General features: G+C 50.5%; 1 protein-coding gene across 5 annotated transcripts in view; it reads left to right on the plus strand.

Annotated features, from left to right (window-relative positions):
* ASTN2 (astrotactin 2) overlaps window positions 1-24,203 on the plus strand; it is a 370,770-nt gene that overhangs the window by 119,459 nt on the left and 227,108 nt on the right. For all 5 annotated transcript variants that reach the window (XM_085077209.1, XM_085077207.1, XM_085077208.1 and 2 more), the window contains one exon: window positions 20,840-21,224. In XM_085077209.1, the coding sequence (XP_084933335.1) occupies window positions 20,840-21,224 (385 nt within the window). The remainder of the gene's footprint in view (window positions 1-20,839; window positions 21,225-24,203) is intronic.

Consider the following 24,203-nt stretch of genomic DNA (forward strand, 5'->3'; position numbering starts at 1 on the left):
ATCCTGCTCAGAAGTGGCACTGGGGAGAGATCCCATCCCTGGGGCTGCCTCAGGCTGGGGCAGCTCTCTGGTTCCTTAAGGAGTCTCCAAGAGCAAGCAAGTTTTTAGGAGCTGCTGGTGTCACCTATTAGGAAGGATTTTTTCCCTGTGAGGGTGGGCAGGCCCTGGCACAGGGTGCCCAGAGAAGCTGTGGCTGCCCCTGGATCCCTGGAAGTGCCCAAAGCCAGCTGGACTGGGCTTAGAGCAGCCTGGGATAGTGGAAGATGTTCCTGCCCATGGCTGGGGTGGAATGAGAAATTTAAAGTCCTTTCCAACCCAAACCATCCAATCTGTGATTGCCCTCCTTCCCAAAGGTGGATATGGCATCACACCAGTGCAACTGGGCTAATCCCAGCTTGTATGGGAGGGGAGAGGAGACTGAAGCCCTTTTCAGAGCTGGGATGACTCCCACTGTCCCCAGCAAACAGCTCTGGGAAGGATCACCATAGATCCTGTGGGCTTTGAACACATCCACACTCAGCTCCTCCAGCCCAAGCATTCCCTCAAATTGCCTATTCTTCATGTGCTGCCCTTTTTCCCTCCCCAACACTATTTTCTCCTCGTTGCAAAACTTCCCAGTGGGTTTAGTTCCCTCCCTGCCTTGTGCTTACATGGTGCTGTCCTGTGGGATTGCTGGCAGCACCAGTGGAACTTTGCTCCAGTGGATGCAAAACCTTGCTTGAGCCTTCCTCTGGCTCCTTGCAGCTTGTCTTGCTGATGGCAGCACTGGAGCTCCTGTCAGCCAGCTCAGTTGGAGAAAAAAAAAAAACCCAAAAAGCCCTGGTGTGACATGAGTAATGAGGTAGTGAAGAAGGCACAACATCTGTGTCATCATTTCTGCTCCAGGAGGTCAACCAGATTCATCAAACATGCACTTCCAGCTTGTGATGTGTTTAGAAATTAATTAAGATAGGGAGAGAATTGCTGCTGCAGCAGATTTTCTTATCTGAAAGGTATTAAAAAGCTAAATTGATCTCCAATGAGCTGTTTTTATGAGAAAACAAACCCAAAAAGAAAAGCTCTAAAACCCCTGGGTTCAGAGTATCCGTGTGTGAGAATCGTGTGTGGGGAGAGGAGAAGGAGCTGCCCAAGCTGATGTGGAGGTGGACTGAGCATCCCCAAATCCCAGGGATGGGGATGGGAGCTGCAGGCTCTGTGCTGGTGGCAGACCAAGCAATCCTCAGACTGCCACCAGTCTGGTAGTGACTCTGAAGGTGGCCCTCAGCTCTTTCTTGAGCTGCTCTGGGATGGCCAGAGGCTCTGAGTGCCTCCATGGGTTTGGGACTGGAGCTCAGCCCAGCTGGAAGCTGAAGCCACCAGTCATGCAGGAGCACTGGAACTGCTACACAGAGGAGCTGCTGCTGGTCCATGCTGGCAGAAATTCCCAGTGCTCTCACCCTGGTGCTGTCATGGCATCTGCTCTGTCCCAGGATGGGACATCCTTTGGCTTCAAGTTCCATTTCCATGATGTGCCATGAACCAGCTTCTTGCTGTCTGGGAGTCTCAGACAGCAAGTGCCTCTTTGATTCACCTTCCCCCTCCTCTCCACTCTCCTTTGCAGAGATGATATAAAACAGGGGCTAAATGCAGTTAATAATGTGTTCTGGTATTTAGGGAATTAATTTTGGGGGGATTTGTCTTTAGATTGTCACTTTTGTGACAATGGCACCTGTTAATTTTTCACTAATCTCTCTCAGTTTTCCACCTGAACTCCAGTGAATACATTAGACCCTTTATGGCTTTCTCTCCATCAGACTTTTTCCACCCCACTGTGTTAAAATATGTAACTGGAGTGTTTGATTTGCATCTCTGATAACTGAAGGCTGAATAAATGCTCTCAGTTCATCCAAACTGAGCAGCAAACTTAACTTTCTCATGTCATCCCCAGAGCAATCAAAGTTGGTACTGGGGGAAAAGCAGACATGGGAAGCACTGGGGAGGGGTTTGGTTTTTGCAGATGGCATCGAAGGAGTGGGAGGAATCTGCAGCCTGAGAAAATTCCCCATCCTCGACGTGCTGGGAATTGAAGGGAAAAAGTAAAAACTCCCGTTGGAAAAGTGGCCAGTGCTGTCAGGGGGTGTGAGAGCTGGAAAGGGGAATGCTGAAGTCGTGAGGAGATGAAGGAAAAAATGCCAGAGGGAAGGTTTTGGGAGGGGATGAGGAGCATCTGAGCAGTGTGAGCTGTGGCACAGGGTGGGACATGCTCCGTGCCTGCCTTCGCCCCCAGGCTGGGTCCCTCCGAGCTGCCAGCGGCTGTGAGAGGGTATTTTTATCAGTTTGCTGATCTCAGAGGCTTGTCTTGAACTTGTTCCCTTCCTTCCTCCTCCTCACTCTTCCCCTTCACACCATCTGTCTGGGAAAAATGCATCCACAGTGCTGCGGGGTGTAGCTGGTGGCCTGACCTTTTGATGGTGGTTTTTTTTTTTTCCCCAGTGTGGGACAAACAGATGGAAATCCAGGCTTTGGTGGGGTGACTGCCTCAGCTGCAGGTTTCCATCCCTCTCCTCCACAGGCTGGTTCTCCCTGAGCTGCTGGGCTCCTGGAGAGAGCAATCCCATGTGGGAGCCCCGTGCTAATCCTGTGTGTAAAATGCTGGGAGCGCTGGATCAGTACCTTTGAAACATTGACGTAAACACAGAAATGCTTTGCAGCTCCCAGCCTGGATCTAATTGCTTCAAACTGCCAGGCTCCAAAGTACATATGGCATTAAAATTGTCAGGAAATGTTATTCCAGGAGAACTCCTGTGGATGCTGCCTTCTCCAGCAGCGATGGCTGGGTGTGGGTGGACCCTGACTCCAAGGTGGAGAGCATTTTTCTGGGATGCAGACCTTGCTGGGAATGCTGGCAGGGTGTTGTCTCCTTACTGGTGAGCCTGTGCTGTGCTGGGGGATGCCTGACACTCTTTATTCCCAGCAGGAATATTATAATCTCCATCTTTCTGTTGGTACAGCATGGGCTCTGACCCAGGGTGAGGAGCCTCACCCAGCTCTCACATCCCCAGGAGGATGCCTGCAGGTTTGAAAGCTGGACTGGTTTTCAGACAAGCAGCAAAATGCCTTTCCCCTCCTTCAAACCTTGTGTTATCTGTAGTTCTTGCTCCTCTCAGTTGTTACTGGTGTTTGGATGTGAGTTGGAAAGGTTTGCAGCCGTTCAAGTGTTGTTGGTGTCAGGCGCTGGCTCGTGTGAAGGTGAACTGTGCTCAGCCTCATGCAGAACAGCTCCAAGGTGCTCCTGAAAGATGTTACATTACAGCTCCACAAAAGGCTGAATTCTCATTAGACTGGCGAATCCCGAAGATGGGAGTAAGTGTTAACGACAGGATGAAAAGCAATATTATATTTGTCCCCAGAAATATATTTGCTCTCAGTTTGGGCTTTCCTTTTTTTTTTTCCATTTAAAAATAAATTGGACTTGGTTTCACAAGACACTGCGATGCCGTGAAAAGGCAGAGCGCTTTTTGTTCAGGGAAGTGTCAGAATGAAATGTTTCTACTCTTCAACACTTTCCATATCCTCCCCAAAACCACTTACACTTTAGTTTCAGCTGATGTGAAACTGTCTGAGCAGATAAACCATTCCTGGAAAAAAAAACCTTTCCAAGCTCTTTGTGGAGTAAGTGTGCCTGAAGCAGAGCAGATGTGGTGCTGTGGGTCTGATCATCACCCCCTGAGTGTCTGCAGCCTCTGCAGTGCCTGGCCTGGGGCAGGAGATGCTCACACACCCACCAGCAGGAAAAAGGGAGATTTGTCCATGACTTTTTCTGGAAATGCTGCTAATTCAGCAGAACGCTTTTTGTACGTGTCTGGGTCTTGCTGCTTTGGAAGTTGGGCAAAATTCCCACTGGCTTAATTGGGAGCAACATCAGGCCAAGAATGGTTATTTTTACCTGTCACTGCTCCCACTCCACCTCCTCCATCCCCATGGATGAGGAGGAGCAAGCTCTGTTTCAGCTTTTGCTGATGTTTGCACCAAACATCTTGAGAGTCAATTGCCTCGGCATGTTGAGACTGGCCATGCTGGTGGGACTCGATTTTAGCTTCCCCTTTGAGGGCTTCTTTGACCTTGTCTTGAGGCATCCTCAGGGCTGGTTTGGTCAGATCTGCCTGGGACACTCGTGGCTTGTGCTGGGATGAATGCTGTGAGTTTCCTCTCCCTCTGCATGTACTTGAACTGCCTCTGCCACACAGCCCAGCTCCTCCTCTGGCTGTCTGGGGGCTGAGGGGAGGAGGAGGAGCCCGAGGTGTTGTTCTAGTGGTTGTTGATCTGCTGCTCAGTCCTGGGGACTGGGGAATAGCCTTATCAAACCACAGCAGTGAGGTGACCTCATTCTTCTCTCCCCTCTGCCCTGTGTGCCTGGGAAGGGAGGGATGAGCAGGGCTTGTGTTCCTCCTGTCCCACCGTGCCAGGGAGAGGGGAATTCACGTGAGCATCCTGGCAGCCTCGGTGTGCTCAGCAGGGAGGGCTTAGAGACACTGAGAGATTTTTCAACCAAGCTGCTCCTGCCTTAGGATCCTGACTGCTTTGGATTTGGCTGCCTCTATCCCTGTATACCCCACCCTGGATCTGGGACCACTCCCAGCACCCTGTGGCACTGCTGGGCAGGGCTGTCCCTGATGGGGGCTATTCTCACTGGTGGGGAAGTGTCCTTTGCCAGCCCGGGTGTGCTGGGTTAAAACACTGACCTTGGCACCCTGGAGGGCTCTGTGTCCCTGCCTGTGCCCAGCCTGGCTGGTGCCATGTGGCAGGAGGATGTCCTGGCTGGAGATGACCTGGGCACAGATCATCTGGGCTGGGCACAGATCCTGGCTCTGCAGGCTGAGCAGATCCTCGTGGGGTAGCACTGGTGAGCAGGCTGTGCCCCCAGGGCTCTGTCCATCATCCCAGGTGCTGCAGGGACAGCTGAGCCTGCAGAGGTGCCTGGTGCCCACCTTGCTGATGGGATGCACAATGAGCAGGTCAATGACAGTCATGTGCTGTGTGTTTCTGCCAGAGTGATCACATTTCACCTGATCATGCCTTTGCTGATGTCTGTGTGTCTCTGTTGGTGTCCAGCCTCCTTCCTTTCCATGCTGGAGTGTTTCCCCATCACCTGTTCTGCTGCAGTGGTGGGCTGGGGGTTTTATATCCCCCCTTGCTCAGCTGTCACCCTGGCAAGGGCTCTGTTTGTGAGTGCTGCAGTCAGGTTGTTGCTGGGTTGGATGGCTGAGGTTGTCCCCATGCTCTCCCAGTCTGTCTCCTTTCTTCCCTTTTGCTTTGGAAAAAAGGTTAATTAAATACTGCACTCATCCTGTCCTTCCCTGAGATGCTGTGACTCCAGCGGCAGGTTTGTCACCCTCAGTCCCCTCTGAGTGCAGGTGAGCTCCTTCCTGCACAGCAGAGGGGTAATCTCCTTGGGGTCTGCTGCATGTGCTGGAGAGAGGAGGTTTCCCAGCATCCTTTTTGAGTCATGAAATTTTGAGGCAAAATCCCTGTTTCACCCCCATGCACTCCAGCCTGTGAGCTGTGCCTGTGCTGGCTGGGGGATGTGGGGAGGGTGATGGCTTTGTCCTGACCCTGAGCAAAGTGATGGCCCCAGGTTGTGTCCCCTCACCTCCTGCCACAGCTCCATCCCCACAGCTCAGACATAGCAAAACAAGCACTGTGGGGGTTTTTTTCTTTCCTTTTAAAAGTTTTTTATTTTTCCCCATGCTCTTCCTCCTTGGCACGCCGGTCAGCGGCGGGAGGGAGCCTTCAGCCAAGCTCTCCATCACATGTCCCTTGTTTTTTGTGTGTTATTTTTTCCCCACTGCTGCCCTTGCCAAGGGAAGGACATTGTAGAGCCGCTGAGACTGGCAGGGGCTGTAACACTGCCTGCCAACAGCCTCGGTGTCTGAAAAGACTTAGGAAATCCAAGCTCTAAATTAGCTCCCAAATCATCCTCTTCCCTTTCTCCGGCTGGAGAGCCTGCAGAGCCAGCCTTGGCTGTCCGGGGCTCCCTGGGGAGCAGCCGGCTCTGCCCTGGGGCTGGAGAGGCTTGGCTGGAGAGCACAGCACGATGCTCCACGGGGATAGCAGGAAGATCCTCAGCACGGCATGGCAAGGCAAGCTGGAGCACTCCAGGGACGAATTCCTGCTGTCCCTCCTCCCAACATTGCCCCTGCCCAGCTCCCTCCTGCCGTAACAGATTGGGAAGTGTGTTGGGGCTCCTGGCTGTGGTGCTGGAGGGCAGGAGGGGCAGCACAGAGCTGATGGACATCTGCTGAAAGCCTCGAGGGGAGGTGGGAGCCCATCCTGTGCTTGCCCCAAGGATGCTGCTGAGAGCAGCCGAGGTCACGGCACCGTTGGCAGCACATGGCTGCATGGGGACATCTGGGGCAGCTGAAGCTGCAGGAGGGGAGCAGGAGGCGTGCTGGCTGTGTGTCTGCTGGGGAAGGGGACAACCTGTGCCCCGGCCAGCTGTTCCCCCCAAGCCCTTCATTTCTGCCCTTGCCAGGTCAGTGGGTGAAGGCAGCAGCTGCAGTGAGATGGGAGCAGGAGCAGCTCTGTGTCCCTGTGCTCTGCCTGGGTGCAATTTCTGCAGGGCAGAGCTCCTCCCAGGGCCTTTGGAGAGAGGTCTTTTGGAGCAGCTCTGCTCTCAGTGCTGCTGTTTTGGCATGGCTGTGTCTCAGAACTTTGTCTTTGCTTCTGTTGTCACCTCTCAAGAGAGAAACGGGAAGGGCTCATCTGTGCTGTGTCTCCTGAAAATTCAGGCTTCAAATGCCCTGCGGTTCTGCATCCCCCCTGGCACTCCAGCCTTCACACTGAATGCAAATTGCTCTTTAAATGTCTCTGTGGGTGGATTTTAGCGCTCAGGTGCTGCGGGCAGAGCGCAGGCATCACAACTGATCTGCTCTGCTAACCCCAAACCATCCCCGAAAGGGCTCCTGTGCCGTGGGGCTCCTTGCATCCCGCCTGGCTCTGCCCATGGGTGAGGATGCTGGTGTTCCCCCAGAGGGCTGAGCATCACCAGGACATGTTTCTGTGTTCCTGTGGCTCGGGGAGGCCAGGCTGCTGCCACCAGCACTGCTCCTGATGGCCCTTGGAGGTGGCACGGGTGTGGGAGAAGGGAGTGTGAGCTCCGCAGAGCTGCCTCAGGCACTGAAGTCTGTCCGCTTCATCCTAACAGCAGCTACCTTGGGAAACAGCAGAGGAAAATTCCACTTCTACAGCACTGTAACTTGGGTTTTGTATTATTTTTTTTTTTTTAAAGGCTCTGTCAGGCTCCTGCTCTTCCCCCTCTCCCTGTGCTGCGCAGCTGGCTCTGAAGCAGAAGTGATATTTTCTGCCAATGCAATGATTACCCTTTCTGCTAATGACCCACGAACAGTGTCCAAAATAAATGAGCCCAACCTGCTCATCTTATTAGCCAAATGATTGCATAGAAAGAGGAAATATCTGCAGAAACAGCTTAGGCAGCTGTAATTTGGAAGCGTGGAGGAGTCACTGCTCGAAGTATGGAGAGGAGCCATATGTCTTCAAAAAGCTGGGAGAGCTCCTGTGCTGTTGGGGTGCTTCTGCTCACCCCCTGCTCCCCCTTTTGTGAAATGATTGTGCAGGGCTGGAGCTGTGGCTGTCCTCAAATTCTGCTGGTTCCTGGGGCTGGAAAGATGGAGATGGATGGATGGATGGATGGATGGATGGATGAATAGATAGATAGATAGATAATTTCTTCTCCTGTCTTTTTTTTTTCTGGGTTTGTGGCTTCCCACATGTAGCTGATAGGCAGCAGGGCTGGGATGCTGGTCAGGAGAGCAGCTGATGCAGCAGCCAGTACTGAGCTGTTCTTCAGGAGCTGTTCTTGTGTCCTTCAGGCTCTTCCCAATGCACTGGGAAGGCTGTGGAACATCCTTGTTTGACATGGGGAGGGATGAGGATGGAAAAGGGAGAGGTGGAGGCAAAGGGGGTTTCTGGAGGGAAGGGAGGTGAAGGGAGTCTCGTGATCCCCCTCATGGATCATGGTAATACTGAAGTAAAACAAGAGCTTGCTTTGGAAAAGATTTCAGGCTTTGTGTAAAGGTAGGAGAGAAACGAGGCTGGGTGCAGGGGAAGAGTAGAGCATCAGGAGGAGGTGATATATGGAGGAGCTGGAGGGCTGGGAGTGAAATCCCTCCTGATTTTGGGAACAGCTTGACCCTCTCTGGAGGATTAACTCAGTGTGAAAGGTGGGTTGTCTCCCCAATTGTTGCATGTCTCAGTGGATCTCTTGCCACCGAAAAAGCCTGAGTGAGGTGACAGCAGTGTGGCAACCTTGGAGAAGAGCTCTGGGAGCTGAGACAAGCCCTGGAGGCTTGACCCTGTAGCCTTGAAGCTGTGTCACATTAGAGGACGTGCATGACCTTGTGTCTTGTGTGATAGCAGAGCACAACACCCTTGTGCCTCTTGTCCCCTCCAGCAAGGGCAGCTGGAGACGTGGATCAGGATGCACCAGCCCTAAAAATTGCTGAGGAGGGTGAGGTTATCCTCTTCCAGCACCCTGTGTGGCCATGTGCATCCCTGACCTTCTCTGTGGCACAGCTGATGGGAGTTCCCCTGTTCAACATCTCAGCTTGTGGAGTCCAATCAGCCCCTCTGAGCATCCCACCAGGACCCTTCAGCAGCTGTGAACAAAGCCCTCCATGATATTCCATGTCTCTGTTCATGTATATCCATGAAATATAAACTCTATCTATATATGTGTATATTTTTACTGAGCTGGGATCTGAAGGGTTTCATGCACAGAAATAAGAGCCATGATTTTAATTTTCATCTTAACTACATTCATATGTAGTTAGTTTATTGCTCTTTTCTGTTTAATGTAGACAAATTCTGCTTTGGACTTCTTTTTTCCTTTCCCAATTAGTGGTGGAATTGCTAATTGTGCAGTTTTTTTTCCTAAGAAGTTTCGGATTTAAACGATTATCTGTGTTTGGAAAACATCCTGACAGTGCAAATACTGAAAACTGGAACATGGAGTGGATGAGCCAATGACCCCAGCTCTCCTTGCACCTCTCCTTGTCTTTCATTGCACTGCACCTCCAGGAATGCTGCCCTCGGTCCCTGGGGCTGGGAGGTGGCTGAGACAGGGCTGTGGGTGAGGATGGAAGGTTCACCTGCATGCCCCAGGCTGTGTATTTGATAGCTTTTCCTTGTTGTTCCCTTAAACAAGTTTTTCAGGTTAAAGCTGAAGGCCATGGAAGGTGTGACTGCAGAGTGGGTTTTGTTTCTTTTGCTTTAGTTTTGCCTTTTTTTGATTGATTGGTTTTGGTCTATTATTTTTTTAATTGGGTGGGTTGTTTGTTCAGTGCCCCAACCCTTCCAGACATGGCATTGCCCATCCTTTGGGACACTCAAAGGAGCACTTCATTCTCAAGGCTTTTGCAGGAGGAAGATTTGCTTTTCTGTAGGATCTGTGGAGTGGAAGGGATTTGGAGCAGTCATTGAATCCACCTCTCTGCCCTCGGGCAGGATCAATAACCCTTTGTCACTGCTGATGGATGTTTCTCTGTCCTGTTCTGCAAGAATTCCTGGTCCTTGTGGGCTGCTGTTCCAGCCTGTCCTGTCTGACAGGGATCAGGGACAAGCAGCCCCATCAGAGCTCTGCCTCCAGCCCAGCTTTGTGACAGCCAAGGATTTCAGATAACTCTTGCAATGTTTGGACTGATTTAAATAAGCAGACAGTTTGAGGTGATGGATGGCAGCCCTTTTCCTGTAAATGTTTTGCTCTGAGGGTTTTGCTGCAAGTCCCTGGCTCCTGGCAGCACACAGGGGTGCAGGCTGGCATCCCACCAGGGCTGGAGGGCTACCAGAGCTGCTGCTTTTGAAAAGGAGGGGTCTAAGCACTTTTATTTTTCTTTTCAAGCTGCCCAGTGAACCCATGCTCAATGATTCCAGGTCTGTTCCTCTCTGTCCAGCAGCTCATCCCTGCAGGGACATGGATTGCTGAGGCTCTTGGTTCTGGGATTTCTGTCCCTGCAGCTCCTATTTGGTCTGTGCAAGACACATTCAGCCTCTGGTTTTAAAACCCACCCCCTGTCCAGCTTGTGTGAGGCCACCTGGTCTTAAATCAGTAACTGTGCCGCTCTTCTGCGCTTCCCAGCACATTCTATTGCCCTTATCCTCAGATTTATGAATTTATTCTAGTCCCAATCCCATGAAATAGGGGCAGGGCTGCTCCCTGAAGGAGCTTTTCCAGGGGCTTATCCAAGGATCACACAGCCATGGACCAGAAAGGCTGAACCACCAAATTTCCAGGGCTCTTTCTGTAGCACAAAGTGGGGATTCCATTCTTTTTTTGGCTTCCTTTGTTCTGTGGGGAATTCCTCTTGTGCCATGAAAGCCTGAAAGAAGGTCAGATGCTGAGGACAACAGCTGAGCCCCTGGGGAGCTTTTTGTTTGGAGCAAGGGGAGGGTTGGGAAGGTGGAGGATATCATGCAGGTCAGTGCTGCCTCTCCAAGGATGCTTCTCTCCACCCAGGAGCTCTCTCCTCTCCTTGCCACCCAGGTGAGACTCTTATCTCCCATTCATTCTTTCCTCTCAGGCCAAGCTGTTTGTTCTTCAGGGCTCCTCTGAAGATTGGGAGCATTGCATAAACTGGGTTTAATTTAGACTAGATGTGAGCTCAGGCCAGCTGGCAGGACAGGCACCACACCTAGGAGATGGAGCTGGGTGGAAGTTGTTTCCCTGCCTCCTACAAGCTACAAACTGCTTGTTTTTATCAGTTAAAAAAAAAAAAAAACGTGCTGGGGGATGCCTCTGCATGATTGGGGGAGTGAGTAAACCAAAGCTTAGCACTCAATAAAAAAGGAATGGAGAGGAGCTTTGAGAGCCCAAAGGTGTGGGCAGAAGGGCTTTATTAGCTCCATTTGAAACATTTTGTCTCGCTTCCCATTTAGATGTGGAATCTAACTTCATTTTAGCTTTAAATTTAGATTTCCCAAACAGGCCTGTCAAATTAGCAAAAGGAAATTTGATTAGAAAATGGCATCAGGATTGAGGTCTTTGTTTTTCTCCGTTCGCAATTTGGCTCGGTGTTTGCTCTTAACCAAAAATACACCACTGGAAAAGTGGGTTTTAGCTAATCAACACTTCCCAATTATGGGGGGAAAAAAAATTAGAGAACAGAGATGGAAAACTCCTGCCCAGTTGCTTCCTCTTGTGTGGAACCTGGAGAGTTAAGCAATGGAGTTAAGTAACAGGGGAGGGGAGAGGGCTGGAGAGCTGGGAACTGCCATCCCAGTGAGCCACAGAGCTTCCAGTGGGATGAGGGAGCTTTTGGGGTTGGAAGAGCAGCTTTTCCTGCTCACAGCCCTGTCTGAAGCCTGGGAGAGCAGTACTGGGGTGTCAGGCTAGCTCTGAAGTGCCATCCTTCCCTGTTCTCTCTGCCTGCTGCCAGGGATGGAGCTGGATAACTCCACAGGTGCTGCAGTGAGGCTGGAGACAGCGTGTCAAAAACCTGTGTCAAAAACCTGACAGCAGCCCCGGCGTGTGCACGGGGAGGGGGTTATTAGCCTGTTATTATCCATTTACCCACATAGCCTGGCTAATCAGCTTTCAGATGGGAAGAATTAATTGGTTTCGATTGGAGCACCAGGCATGTTTAATTGAAATGAATCCTTTCCCACTTCCAAACGGGTATTTTCTCAGCTGCTGCTGGCTGGGCAGGGGTGCTGCAGCTTTTCCAGCATGACCCTCTTGGTGTGGTGCAGTTGAGCTGGGTGAGCCTGCTGTAACAGCCATGCCCTGCTGATGCCTTAGGATTTTAGCTTCTTTATATTTCGTGAATCTGTAATTTTAGTGTATAACTCCGGGCTCCATACAGGGTGCTAAAGCTTCTGTTCTCAGCATTTTTAGACAAAAATAGTCCTCTAAGTTCAGAATCCAAGGACACCTTATTGTCTCAGGCCCCAAGATATGTAAACAGCAGTGAATTGGGGGGAGCAAATTTGGAATAATTGGCATCATTGCCTGAAGCTGTAATTGGAGGATTAAAGCTCGATATGCAAATGGACAGAACTTATAAAGTATGAAAAACCTGTGACTTGGTGCCCATTTTGGGGGTAGCTCCTGGGTAGGCTCTATCTGCCCTAAATGTACCTGAAGGCTCTTCAGTAACTATAACTGCTTTTATTCTCCTAACTTTGTCTAGTCTCTGTTTTAGGTAAGTCTATCAAGGCATCACTGCAATCCTTGCTCTGTCTGGGAAGGGATTCTTGTTTCTCCATCCACACATCCCTTGGATGCACTCCAAACCCTGTGCTTCCAGCTGGGATGGAGACTGTGAGTCCTGGATTGTCGCAGCCCCTTGGAGTGTACCAGGGAGCTTGGCAGCTCATCCTGGTGGCACCCAGGTGGCATCATTGCCATGCTTACTGCCACCTCAGCTTTCCTCCTGCTGGCTTTGATGTCCTGCATCCATACAGGGAGGAAAAAAAAAGGGTACTTGAATTGCAGGAGCTTGGGGATGGGAACTGTCCCCTGAGGGTGTGGAGTGTCCCAGAGCTGGTGGTGCAAAGGGCTCTTTGGCAGATGCAGATTTGGCTTTTCCCCTCCCAGTCTGGCACCAGGATGTCCTGTTCTGTCCTGTCCTCCCTCCTCTCAGGCTTGTTGATCTTGAGCCCTTCAAAGAACAAGAAAAAAAAAAAATCTGGTACGTTCCCATACTTTTATATTCCCAAGCAAGAGGGCTTGGGTGAAAAAGGAGCAGTTTTGTCAAGATGTTGCTGCGCAACAAAAAGGTTTCTGTGGACTTGTGTGTGAGCAGTGAGTGTGAGAGCTGCACAGCAGGAAAACATCTCCCTGTGGGTTTGTTTTTCCTCTGTGCTGAGCCCTGAGGTGGTGTGGAGGCATCACATGGAGAGCTGGGTGAGGGAACTCTCCATTCTTGTCAGGGAGATGAAAAAGCCCTGGGAGATGAAAAAGCCCTGAAACATCGGATAAAATTTATCTGCGTGTGAGGTTCCAGTGAAGTTAATGGGAGTTAAGTGTGTGGTTAAGTGCTGTATTTAACTGGGCTCTTAATAGCCTGCTGGGAATAGCTATGGTGTTTTGGGAGAGGAGGCTTGTGGGGTTGCAGAGGTCTTGGATCTTTTCTTTAAATCAAAATCTTGGATCTCCCTGCTCTGTGACACATGGGGAGCAGCAGAGATTTCAAATTTCTCATTACATTATAAATGAAAATTGATAAAACTTTAGATTTGGGTTGTTTTTTCCCTTTGGTGCGTGATGCCCAGGTACCAGGGGGTACTTCTCTCAGGATGGGTAACTCCTGTAGTGTGAGTTATGATGCCAGAATTCTAGAGTACCTTCAGATGCCATGTGGACACTGCACAGAGGCTTTATCCCTGATATTGTGCTTGAATATCTTCCCTCTCCTTCTGGAAAGCTGTGGTTTGTGTTCATTCAGCTGTTGATGTTCATTATGCTGAAATGTTTGCACTTTAAATATGGTAAGGCAGGGCTTGTTTTTTATAGGTTGTTGTTTTGGTGATTTTTTGTTGGTTTTTTTTTTAAATACAATAGGCTGGATTGTTCCCAAAAAAAAAACCCCACTGCCAACAAAATAAGCTCTTTTCCTTTATTTCTGCATGCACAATAGCACCTTCCCATCATCTCACTCCAGAAATTGTTTGACAAGTCCATGAATAAATGCTAAACCACTTTTCCAGTCTCTCTCTCATCTTCACCGTGGGTGGAGCAGCAGCACAAGCAGTGCAGAGGAGACCTGGTCCATCCACAGATCTCGGAGGTGTTTGACTCTCCAAGAAGTCCCTGTTCTTGCAGTGAATTTCTCCACCTCTGCCACATTTTCTGCTCAAGTGGCCAAGGCCTGGCAGCCCCCAGAAGTGGGCTGGTTAATTGAGCAGAATGGGTGTTGTACCAGGTCCCTCTCTGGGGCTTGGGAGCTGCAGGCACGATGTGAATTGTGTTCGTGTTCCCTCACCCGGAGATGTGCATCTCTTATTAGATTAATCTTTTCCCTAATATATGCAGAATATACAGTGGGAGCAGCATTAATTCGCACTAATGGTTGTGAGATCCACTGAGAATTAACTGCATTTTTTGCAAATTAGTGAGGAAGCGGATAAACACAATTATTTAAAAAAAAAAACAACAAGCAAAGGTACTTTTGCAACAGCAGTTCATGTTTGTCATTTATCTGACAAGTGTTCTTTACTTTTAATTATATTTCATTACTTGCTAGCAAATGCTGTGCTGGCGGATATTGTAATAATCCTCCTAATTTGAGACCTTGCTTTAACATTTGTTCAACCTTGTTTTGGAAGGGGTGATGGGCAGCTGGGTAGGTCAGGGATGCTGCAGTGGCTGTGATTTTGGGAGGTCCCTTCCATCCTTGGAAGTGTTACTGGTGATTTATGTGAAACAAAGCTGAAACTAGGCCTTGGGGGAGTTCATTGCTTTTCTGTCTCAGCTGGGAAGGTATTAGGGCCACACGCAGTCAGTTTGGGTGGATTGCCATTCCCCTTTCCCTGGCAGGAGCTGCCTCTGCTGGGATGTGGCTGGCGTGGGGATGATCCTCACCTGAGCTGGGTTCTGTGGAAGGTCAGGGTTTGGGCTGTGTGCTGAGGATGGTGCAGGGAGGGACATTGTGCCAGAGTGGCTCTGAGGGATCATCCTTTAGTCCTGTGTGTCACTGGGAGCTGCTTTCTGTGCTGGCACAGCCTTGGCTCTCCCAGCCTGCAGCACATGGTGATCCTGGCTGGTGAAACCTCACCTGCACTGGGTGAGACTCACTGTGGACGAGGTGGCTTCTTTTATTTAAAATCCAGGTTGTTTTTTCTTAATTTGAGTGAATTCTTCCTCCCCTTTGGAATATGGATAACACAAAATTCAGGCACAGGGTGTAAATGAGGGGAGTGGGATGAACATGTTCAGAGCTCTCTTGTTGGCTTAGCATGGAGCAGGGATGGGGCTCTGTAGCTGAAACTCCTTGGGGGAAAAGAAAAGCTTTTGTTTTTGTCTCAGCTTTGTGCTCCCACGTTGCCTACATTAGGAAAACACAAGCTCAAGCACAGGAGACCTTATGAATTTTAAAATCTTCTCTCTCTGAGGGCAGGTTCTGGGTTAGCAGGTCAGCCCATTTAGGTGAGCAGTTTAGCGTGCATTAAAATCACAATTTATGCAATCTGCGCCCCGGCTTTAAAAAGAGCCAGCAATCAGGTGCTTAATAAAATCACCTCCAGCCCTCCTCTTTCAGCTCGCTGCAAATAAATGCCTTTTTTTTACATAATAAAAATGGATTAGGAGTCATTTTGAATTGTTATCCTAGCGAGATGTGCTGTTCGGGACACGCAGGCATGTTGGCTGTGATTGAGGGTTGTGTGTTTTGGTGCTTGCACACAGCCAGTGCCTGGGAGACCTTTCAAATAAACATTTTCTGGAACATCACATCGCATGTCTGAGCAGCACAGAAAGGCTGATTGGCAGGTTCACTCCTTCTTTTGTTTCCCTTCTTGGATGAAACAGCAAAACAAAACTGAGTGTGGTTGAAAAAAAAAAAACAACGAAAATGTGACTTGTTGTCTGACTTGGTTTTTTTTGTTTTTTTTTAACGTGGAAGAGTCAGAGATTTTAAAGTTATGGTTCCCACAGCAACTGTAACTCTCATTGCTTGTGTGTGTGAGGACTGTATATACTATTAAATTTATGGATGTACAGCATGGCAAGAGGATCTGCACAGTCTGCACGGAGCCATCCTGTGGGAACCTTTCCTCTTAAACCCCTGGAGGACATTCTGTGCTCCTTGCACCCATTCAGGGAGGTTCAGGGGTGCTGTCACCTCTGGGCAGGCTCAGGTGACACTGTTGTGGTGACAACACCACCAGGAGACAGTGCCCCAGTCATTTCTGGAGCTCAGCAGGGTGGTGAGCTGTGGAAAGAGGGGAAGAAAGAGATGTAAGACAGTTTTCTTTGGGCTGCAATTCAAGGAGCTGTCCCTGCTCAGCAAAGCGCTGAGGCGTGTGCTGTTGGCTCATGGACTGTAATGGGAATTAAACACATATTTGAAGTTGAGTGTGTGTGGTTAAGCACCTTGGTGAAGCTGTGCTTGAATGGGGATTTGAAGTGTACAGGGAGAAAATGCTGGATTTTTAGGAGATTTGCCCTGTGCCATCCTTGTCTCTAATGGAGAGAAGTGGGGTTGAGTGGGCTGGAGATCAGGACAGGATCCAGGTCTCTTTGGGGTACATAAATGGATATATTTTGATCCTGGTGTTTGTCTCTTCCTCTCTAGCCTTCATGCTGGCTTGCTGTCTGTCCTTGGTCCCTTTGCCATGCTATGCCTCAGTTTCCCTGCCCAGTGCTCACTCATCCATGGGCTCATCACTGACCCCACAGCGTGTGGGGTTTGGACTGTGATTTTTGGAGGGGGGTGGGCTGTGCCTGGCCTCTCCTTGCATCCAGGCTCTGGTGGTGCCTTGTGTGTCTGAGGTGCCTGGGAGGGTTTGAAGTGCCCAAGATGAGAGATAAGAGATGCTGAAATGTGGGAAAGCTGAAATTGAGCTGACTGGAATTCAAGAAGGGACCACAGGATCATCTGCTCTGTCCTCAGAGCTGCACAGGGTGCAAGAATCCCCTGGAGCCTCTATTTCTCATTTAAAGTAAAGTATAACTTTTCAAAAAGCATCCAGGCTTGATTTAAAAATTAAAAAAAAATTGACAGTGATGGATAATCCACTACACCCCTTGGTAAATTGTCCTAGTGTTTAATTACCTTCACGGCCAAGAAGGAAAGAAAGGAAGAGTACACAGTGTGAAGAGCCCCCAGGGTTGTGTGGTTACTGCTGATACCTGATTGCTCACCTTAATTCACCTGCTGGGACCATGCAGGGGCTGTGATGCTCCAGCACTGGGGGCTTATTGAGCCCAGGAAGGGATTTGGGATCCTTGTGCCACCTTGGGGGACATTTGGGGGTCCTTGTGCCACCCTGGGGGACTGTCCTTGGAGTGATGTCCCAGGCTGGGAGAGCCCTGCTTCACCCAGCAGCCATGGGCTGGTTGCCAGCACAATGTGGGACAATGAATAGCTTCAAGTTAGGAAAGAAAAAGGATATTTTTGCCTCAGGACAAAACCTTGCATTGGTGTTGGGAGGAAAGAGCCCAGGTCAGCACAGGCTGAGTGCTGTGCTGGGTTTGCTCTGACCCACAGAAGGGATGCTGTTGTGTGAGAGGTCTGCCCAGCCCAAATTGTCCCCTCCAGCCTGGGCCTTTCTTCAGTGCCTTCAGCCCTTTTGGTGAGGTGGCTGGAAGAACATCAGGGTTTGATTTCAGAGCAGCTGGGCTGTGTCACTGTGACTGCAAGGCTGCAGGGATGGAGGATTCCTGCAGGGGATCACACCACGTCCCCCCACGGTGGGGAGCAGAGCTGGAACAGCCTGAGGCTGTTGCAAGAAAGTTTTTCCAGACCCCAGAGGAGCAGTGGGGCTCCCTTGTCTTTCAGTGGGTGGGCAGGGCAGGGTGGTGGTTGGGTTCAAAGCAGCAATGCCTCCTCTTGCTGCCCAGAAATCGTTCAGCATCTAAAAGATTCCCAAAGAGTGATGGCCCTACAATCCAAGAGCTTCATCATTTCTGTGAGGGTCCAGTCTCTTGGGCTTCAGGGTCACCTCTCCCACTGATTTTCCTTCTGGGCTTGAAGCAAGTCCCAGCCTTGCTGCTCCCCAGCTTCAGCTTCTCTCTGGTGCCACAAACCCTGCAGTCCTTTCCACCTGTGGGTTGTTCCCACCATCCCTCTTCTTCCCCACCTTCTTTCTCCCATTCCTTCTCCTCTCCTGTGGGTCCTGGCAACGCTCTGGTGCCTTTGGCTCCTTCTCTGCTGGCCCAGGGCAGCAGGAGCATGGTGGGAAGGACATTACGTGGGAGAATATGCATGTTCACAGCTCAGAGGATTAAAGGCCTGTGTTCTTATCACTGCAGAACAGAGTATTATAAATCCAGCCTTAGAATACCAAATCCCCACGCGGCTCGGCCATTGTTTGGGAATATTAAAAAGCTCGGAGACAGAAATAATCAGTTTCCGAATGACACGTTGTCAAATAAAACATTTCTCATATTATCCCTTCTTTCCCCTTTCTCTCTCCCGCTCCCTCAGTTGGATAATTTAACATGAAAAATAGATTAAAATGAGGCTAGCTTGAATGCCTCCTAAGTTTGACTCTTTTTTTTTTTTTGATTTTTCCCTTTTTCCCAGGAAGCTCTCCCGGCGTGTGTGGTGTGGTTAAACAAGCAGCTGCCGGCGCAGGGTGAGGGACGAAAGGAGTGTGTTGGAACTGAGCTGCCTGTGATGAGCCCACAGTGCTCACCCAGGGGCTGGCATGGGCACCCCCAGCCTTTCCCAGGCAGAGAGGGGCTTTGTCTCAGTGACTGGCAGAGCAGAGACCTCTGGCTCAGCCCCAAAGGATGTGGGCTGGGCTGGGAGCCCTTGGCTTCCTTGAGCCAGCCCTGTCATTCTTGAGTCAGAGGGGGAATGGCACACCAGTAACCTCTGAGCCTTTATGCCTCTTTGTAGGTTCTCCCAAGCAGAGAGATCTTTATTTAATATGCTAACAGGTTTATTTTCTCCAGGGGTAGATATAAGGTGAGCCCAGCCAGGAAGATCCACACTCCCAGACCTGCCACAGGTGCCTGACCCCCTTCCTTGGGTCCAGCTGGCACAGCTGCTCCTCCTGCAAGGCTTTCTCTGTCATCCTGACCTTTGCTGAGCATCTGGGATGGCTCTGGGTCTGCTTTTTCATGGAGAGTGAGTTTCTGTGTGCCCATGGGTGCAAAGTGCTCTGCCCTGCACCCACTTTCCAGTGCACCAAGGTGTGAGTGATGTCTAGCTTGGGGATTTGGTGGTGAGGCCTTGGAGAAGGCTTTTCCAAACAGTCACATCCCTGACTGTTTTTCTGAAGCCCTCCTGGACCTCGTGAGCCCTCTGTTTGCTGTAAGAATGCTGGCACATGAGCCAGACCTGGATTTGCAGAGGGGTTTGTTGTGTTCCAAGTTTGTGGCCCTGCTGTGTCCTTGTCACCCTTGGTGTGCCATGATTTCTCTCCTGCAAATGAGAGTTCCAAGGAAATGCCCGTGGGTGTGGGTGGCTCATGCCAGGGAGCTCCTGTGATGCTCTGAGGTCTCCATGCATCAGGCAAATCCAAGGAAACTCATGTCTGCTCTCCCAGGCTGAAGTGTCCATGCTGGTTACTGTTTCTGAGCATGGAAGGCCATGGTGAGTCCTCATCCCACTGAATGAAGTGCCCTGGTACTGCAGGGCATAAACCCAGACTGCTCACCAAGCCCTGCCCTTCTGGGCAGAGATCCCTGAGCATCTCCTGGGCAGTAAAACACCTTTCCTGATGGTGCCTTTCACACAAACTGGGGAATTCAAGCAGAGCAGTGTCCTGAATCCCCAAGCCCTGCATCTGTTTGGGACATTTTGTGAGAGAGGAGGGGATCCTGATGTGGGGGATGCTGGGCTGGGCCCCTCTCTGTGGCAGGTTGTGGTGCAGGGAAACATCTCTGCACTGCTCCCGAGGTAACTCATCCTGTGAAATGCACTTTTCAATGCCACCTCCTTACAGCTGCTCCTGTTTAGGAGTCAGAGCTGTGCTCCGGGTGCAGCCTGGCGCCTTGTATGGAATGCACAGGGAATATTTTCACGCCTCTGCTTTGCTGTAGAGCTCGGAGCAGCTCTGGGCCGTGGCATCCCAGGTGCCCAAGGAACGCCTGCCCTGCCCTGGCTGTTCCTGTCGTGCTGCTCCTGATTTACATGCCCTGCTTTGCTTGTCTGCCACAGGATAAAATTGCTCTGATGCTGCAGAGATTAAGAGGCACAGGCAAAGCTCTTGTGTGTGTGGGGATGAATTTAACTTCCAGAGCAGGCAGAGGCAGGGCTGGCTCCCTTTGGTACTAGCCTGGCTCCCTTGAGAGGACATGCTGCTTCCATGCGCATACAGATATTGAGAAGTTTAATTTTTTGTTAAAAGGTTTTTATTTTTAATGTTAACGTAGTTGAGAGCTGTACTGAATAAAATTTGCAGGAAGGGATATAGGAGAGCTTAAATAGAAAAGGTCTTGATCTGGAATACGTTGTGCTGGTCTGCAGCTGAAGTCTTGAAACCACAGGGAAATCAGACCCAAACTGTTGGAGCTGGAGTAACCATGCCCTGGAGAGCATTGCCTGTTAGGAGCTGTTTGTTGCACCATCATTTTTTGGAAATGTGTGTCTCTGCTAAGTCTTTACTGCTCCTGGGTGACAGCTGTGTTGTTTTAATGAGGTTTTTCATCCTGAGTGGTGGGATGTGATTATATCCTTCCCCATTTCCCCATGTGCTGGGGGGCTGGGGGTCCCAAGGTGTAGGTTAGAAAGAACAAAGTCCCTGGTGGAATGGGCAGAGCTGAGCCGTTGCGGTCACTGTGCTATTCCCAGCTAAAGGCCACCTCTGGCATCCTGATCTCCCTGTCCATGACCTCCCAGCCCCCAGCTGGCTGCTCTGTGACCCCACCTGTGTGTGGTTCAGGGGGTGTTGATGGAAGGGTGCTCTGGGGTGGTGAAGCACTGGAACAGATTGTTCAGGGAAGTTTTAGGTGCCCCTGGAAGTGTCCAGGGCCAGGTTGGATGAGGCTTTGAGCAAGGTGTGATAGTGGAAGGTGAAAGGGAGCCACCACCGAGGTAGGGGGATGGAATGAGATGAACTTTTGAGTTCCCTTCCAACCCAAACTATTCCAGGATTCTGTGGACACTGTCTGCAGCATCCATCACCCCTCCCTGCACTCTGTGCCCCTGCTGACCGTGCCCTTTGCTCTCCGCAGGGCGGGCTGATCGCGCTGCTGCTGCTGCTGCTGGTGTTCATGGTGGCTCTGTACGCCCAGCGCCGCTGGCACAAGCGCCGCCGCATCCCGCAGAAGAGCGCCAGCACCGAGGCCACCCACGAGATCCACTACATCCCCTCGGTGCTGCTGGGCCCCCAGGCCCGCGAGAGCTTCCGCAACTCGCGCCTGCAGGCGCACAACTCGGTGATCGGGGTGCCCATCCGCGAGACACCCATCCTGGATGACTACGAGGACGAGGAGGAGGAGGAGACGCCGCGGCGGGCAGAGCCCAGCACCAGGGAGGATGAGTTTGGCAGCCAGGTGACGAGGACGCTGGAGAGCCTGGGACGTGGTGGGGAGGAGAAACCTGACTATGAGAAGAAAGGTTTGTGGCTTTTCTCTCTCTCCTCTGCTGGGGAGCGGTGGTGTTCCCCAGGGTATTTCGGCTAATGCACACTTGATTGCTTGAATTTCTAAAGTCTGTCTCTCAGAAGCTGCTACACCCACCTCTGCTTATTGAAATGTTATTATGAGCCATTTAATATTGTTCACCTGCAATGCACAGCAAAATGCATTTGAATAAACAAAAGCAAAGCACGTTAGTGCCGATTGTGAGTGCTGCGAGTGACTCCAGCAGGAGCAAGGAAGGGATCCCGGGGTGATGGTGAACCATCCTTCCCTTTCTGTGTGTGCTTCCCAGAAAGACTGAGCAGCCACAGTGTCAGGGATGGGGACAGGCACTCTTTTCGTCTCCCTGAAGGAGCCAGGGCTAGCTTAGGTGATGCAGTGTGTGTGGAAAGCAGCTGCCTGCCCTTGTGATGGGCGTAAGTGGTGGTTGAGGTTGTGTTTCTTCCACCTTTAAAATGCTCTTTACTCTTTCCCCTTTCAAACAAGGCTGTGATGATGGTGATAGCTATTGTTGCTCAAACAGATTCAGAAGTGCCCAGGGGTCAATGTGCCATCCTCGAGTGCTGCTCTGAGCACCCTGTTGGCATCCCTTGGTGTGTGTCTGGCTGTTTCCAGCCCATGGATTAAGAGATATTTCCTCAGCCCTCTCTGCTCAGTGAGAATGAACAAATGAAAGCCTTCATACATCGTAACCGAGCTACCTTCTTTCTTCTTTCATATTCTCTTCTTTGTTTCACTTTTCTATAAATTATTTAGAGTTGTGTGAGTGGGGAAGACAGCAGTAACTGCATTTCAGTGCTCTTCAAAACAAAATAACAAACAAGATCTAGAGCAGAATATTAAACTATCCAAGGGCTTCAGGAATTGGTAACAAAGATCTTACACAGGCTGAACCCCCTGCCCCAAGCTGGGGTTGCCTGTAGGATACCTGGGCTGGGAGAGATGTTCCCAAATGCTCCCACCAGCTCTGCTTGTGATGCTGCCAGGTTTTGCACCTTGGATCGAGGCAGGTTTGTGCCTTGCCTAGTCTGATCCTTCCAAACTGTGCTAGTTCACCATATGTCTCCTCCCAGATGGGCACCTTTCCCTCTTCCATGAGGCTCTGCTCAAGGAGCCAAGCTATGGAATGTGCTAGTTACTCCTCTCTGCTGAAGCTGCTTAGAGCTTGGATCACCCAGGGCGAGGTAGCTGTGGTTCAGATCTGGGATTTCTAGACTGGAGATATAAATACGTGTGCTGTGGGCTTTCCACTCTGTACCCGGTGGCACAGACAGGGGAAATGTGATTTGGGAGGTGTCACAGCCAGATTCCTGTGGGGATGGGGCAGGTGGGGTGGAGAAACTGCAGCTGGGGTGAGCAGACATCTGCAGATCCCCAGGGCTGGAAGTCAGTTCTGCTCAGGCATGGCTTTTCAGCTGGATTGAAGGTGGATGCATTAAGGGACACCCAGCTGGAACATGGCTGTGGTGCAACAATAGGATCAGCCTTTCCCTGGTGCCTGGCTGGCACTGCCAGGTTTCAGTCTGGTCACTGGGGATGGGTGTGAGCTGTGCATGTATCCCAGGAATCCATCAGCTCCCATGGGAAAAGCTCTCCTCGCTGCTCTTGCTGTGCTTCCTTGCGATAAGACATCAACTGGGACTTGTCAGTGGGCTCCAAACAGTATCATCACCAGGGCTGTCAGCAGAGGCTCTTTCAAGTGTCACTTCCCAGCATTAATTACGAGGGATGGTAAATCCAGGGGAGATGGAGCTGTTCTGCTCACCCTCCACCTGCCTGAGGTGCAGCTTCCCCCTGTGCTGGGCACTGGTTGATCTGCAGGTGCTGGGTGGTGCCAGTCAGGTGCTTTCCATCACTGGGGTTTGCACACCTCACACTTGGGTGTTGGGTCAATTATCCTGTCCACGAGGAAGACTGGGGTTTTTTAATTCACCACTTCTGGATGTATCCGGTCAGGGAATCAGGCAGGGAATTGCACTGGATGGCTCTGCTCCATCCAGTCCCTGCCCAGGAGGCCTGAGCAGCACAAATGTTTTGCAGATCACAGCTCAGCGAGCCAAACTTTCCTCCCCAGCTCAGGCAGCGATGTGGATGGGAGGGATGGTCCCGTGTGGTGCCGGAGCATCTGAAGTGAATCCCAGCACAAACAAAACACAGGAGTGATGTGCTGAATAATGACATCTAGCAAGAAGCATGTCTGGGTGATAAAGTTAATGAAATTACAGGTTCTGACCTGATACCAGGCTCTGCTGTGGGGAGATAAACAGCAGGGCAAAGATGAGATGTTTATTTCTCCCTAGCTGCAGTTGTAATCTGGATGCGCTGTGCAGGGCTATTAACGTTATTACTGTTATGCAAAATCATTTTTGACTTGGGGGAAAAAAAAAAAAAAGAGGGAAAGAAAGAAAAATCTCCCAACTGCCTAGAAAATGTAAAGCTGACAAAATTAGAATTGCAGCAGGAGCACAAGCTGACCTGGTGACATTGCACAGAGCCCAGATGAATTTAGACAGAAGAAAAATCCAAGGCAGTTTAGGAAAAAAGTAGGAAAGTAGTCTTTTTTTTTTATTATTAATAAAATGAAATGGAGCGAGGCAGGAGGCAATAGCCAGGCTGTCCTAATTATCCAGAAAGATCCCTTGAGCTGGGCTGGAGAGGGGGCTATGCTGTCTCCTCACAGGTTTGGGTTCTCTCTGGCAATTAAAAGGCTTCTAGGGTTTTGTGCTCTGTGGTTTGCATGGTCCCAAGTGGGGTCTGCTGGTGTGGGGTGCAGTTTCTGGGGTCTTGGTGTTTTCTAGGGAGACCCTCCCTGTCTGAGCTCAGCCCCTGTGTGTACACAGGGTTCAGTGATTATGGGGATTTGGCTAAACTTGTGCAAGTGTTGTCACTTCCTCACCACCTCTGTCCTCACTCCACTGTGGAGTTTCCAGTCCATACTCCTGATGAGTTCTGCTCT

The sequence above is a fragment of the Lichenostomus cassidix genome, chromosome 17 (assembly GCF_008360975.1).
Source record: "Lichenostomus cassidix isolate B80296 chromosome 17, HeHo_3.0, whole genome shotgun sequence".
Lineage (NCBI taxonomy): Eukaryota > Metazoa > Chordata > Aves > Passeriformes > Meliphagidae > Lichenostomus > Lichenostomus cassidix.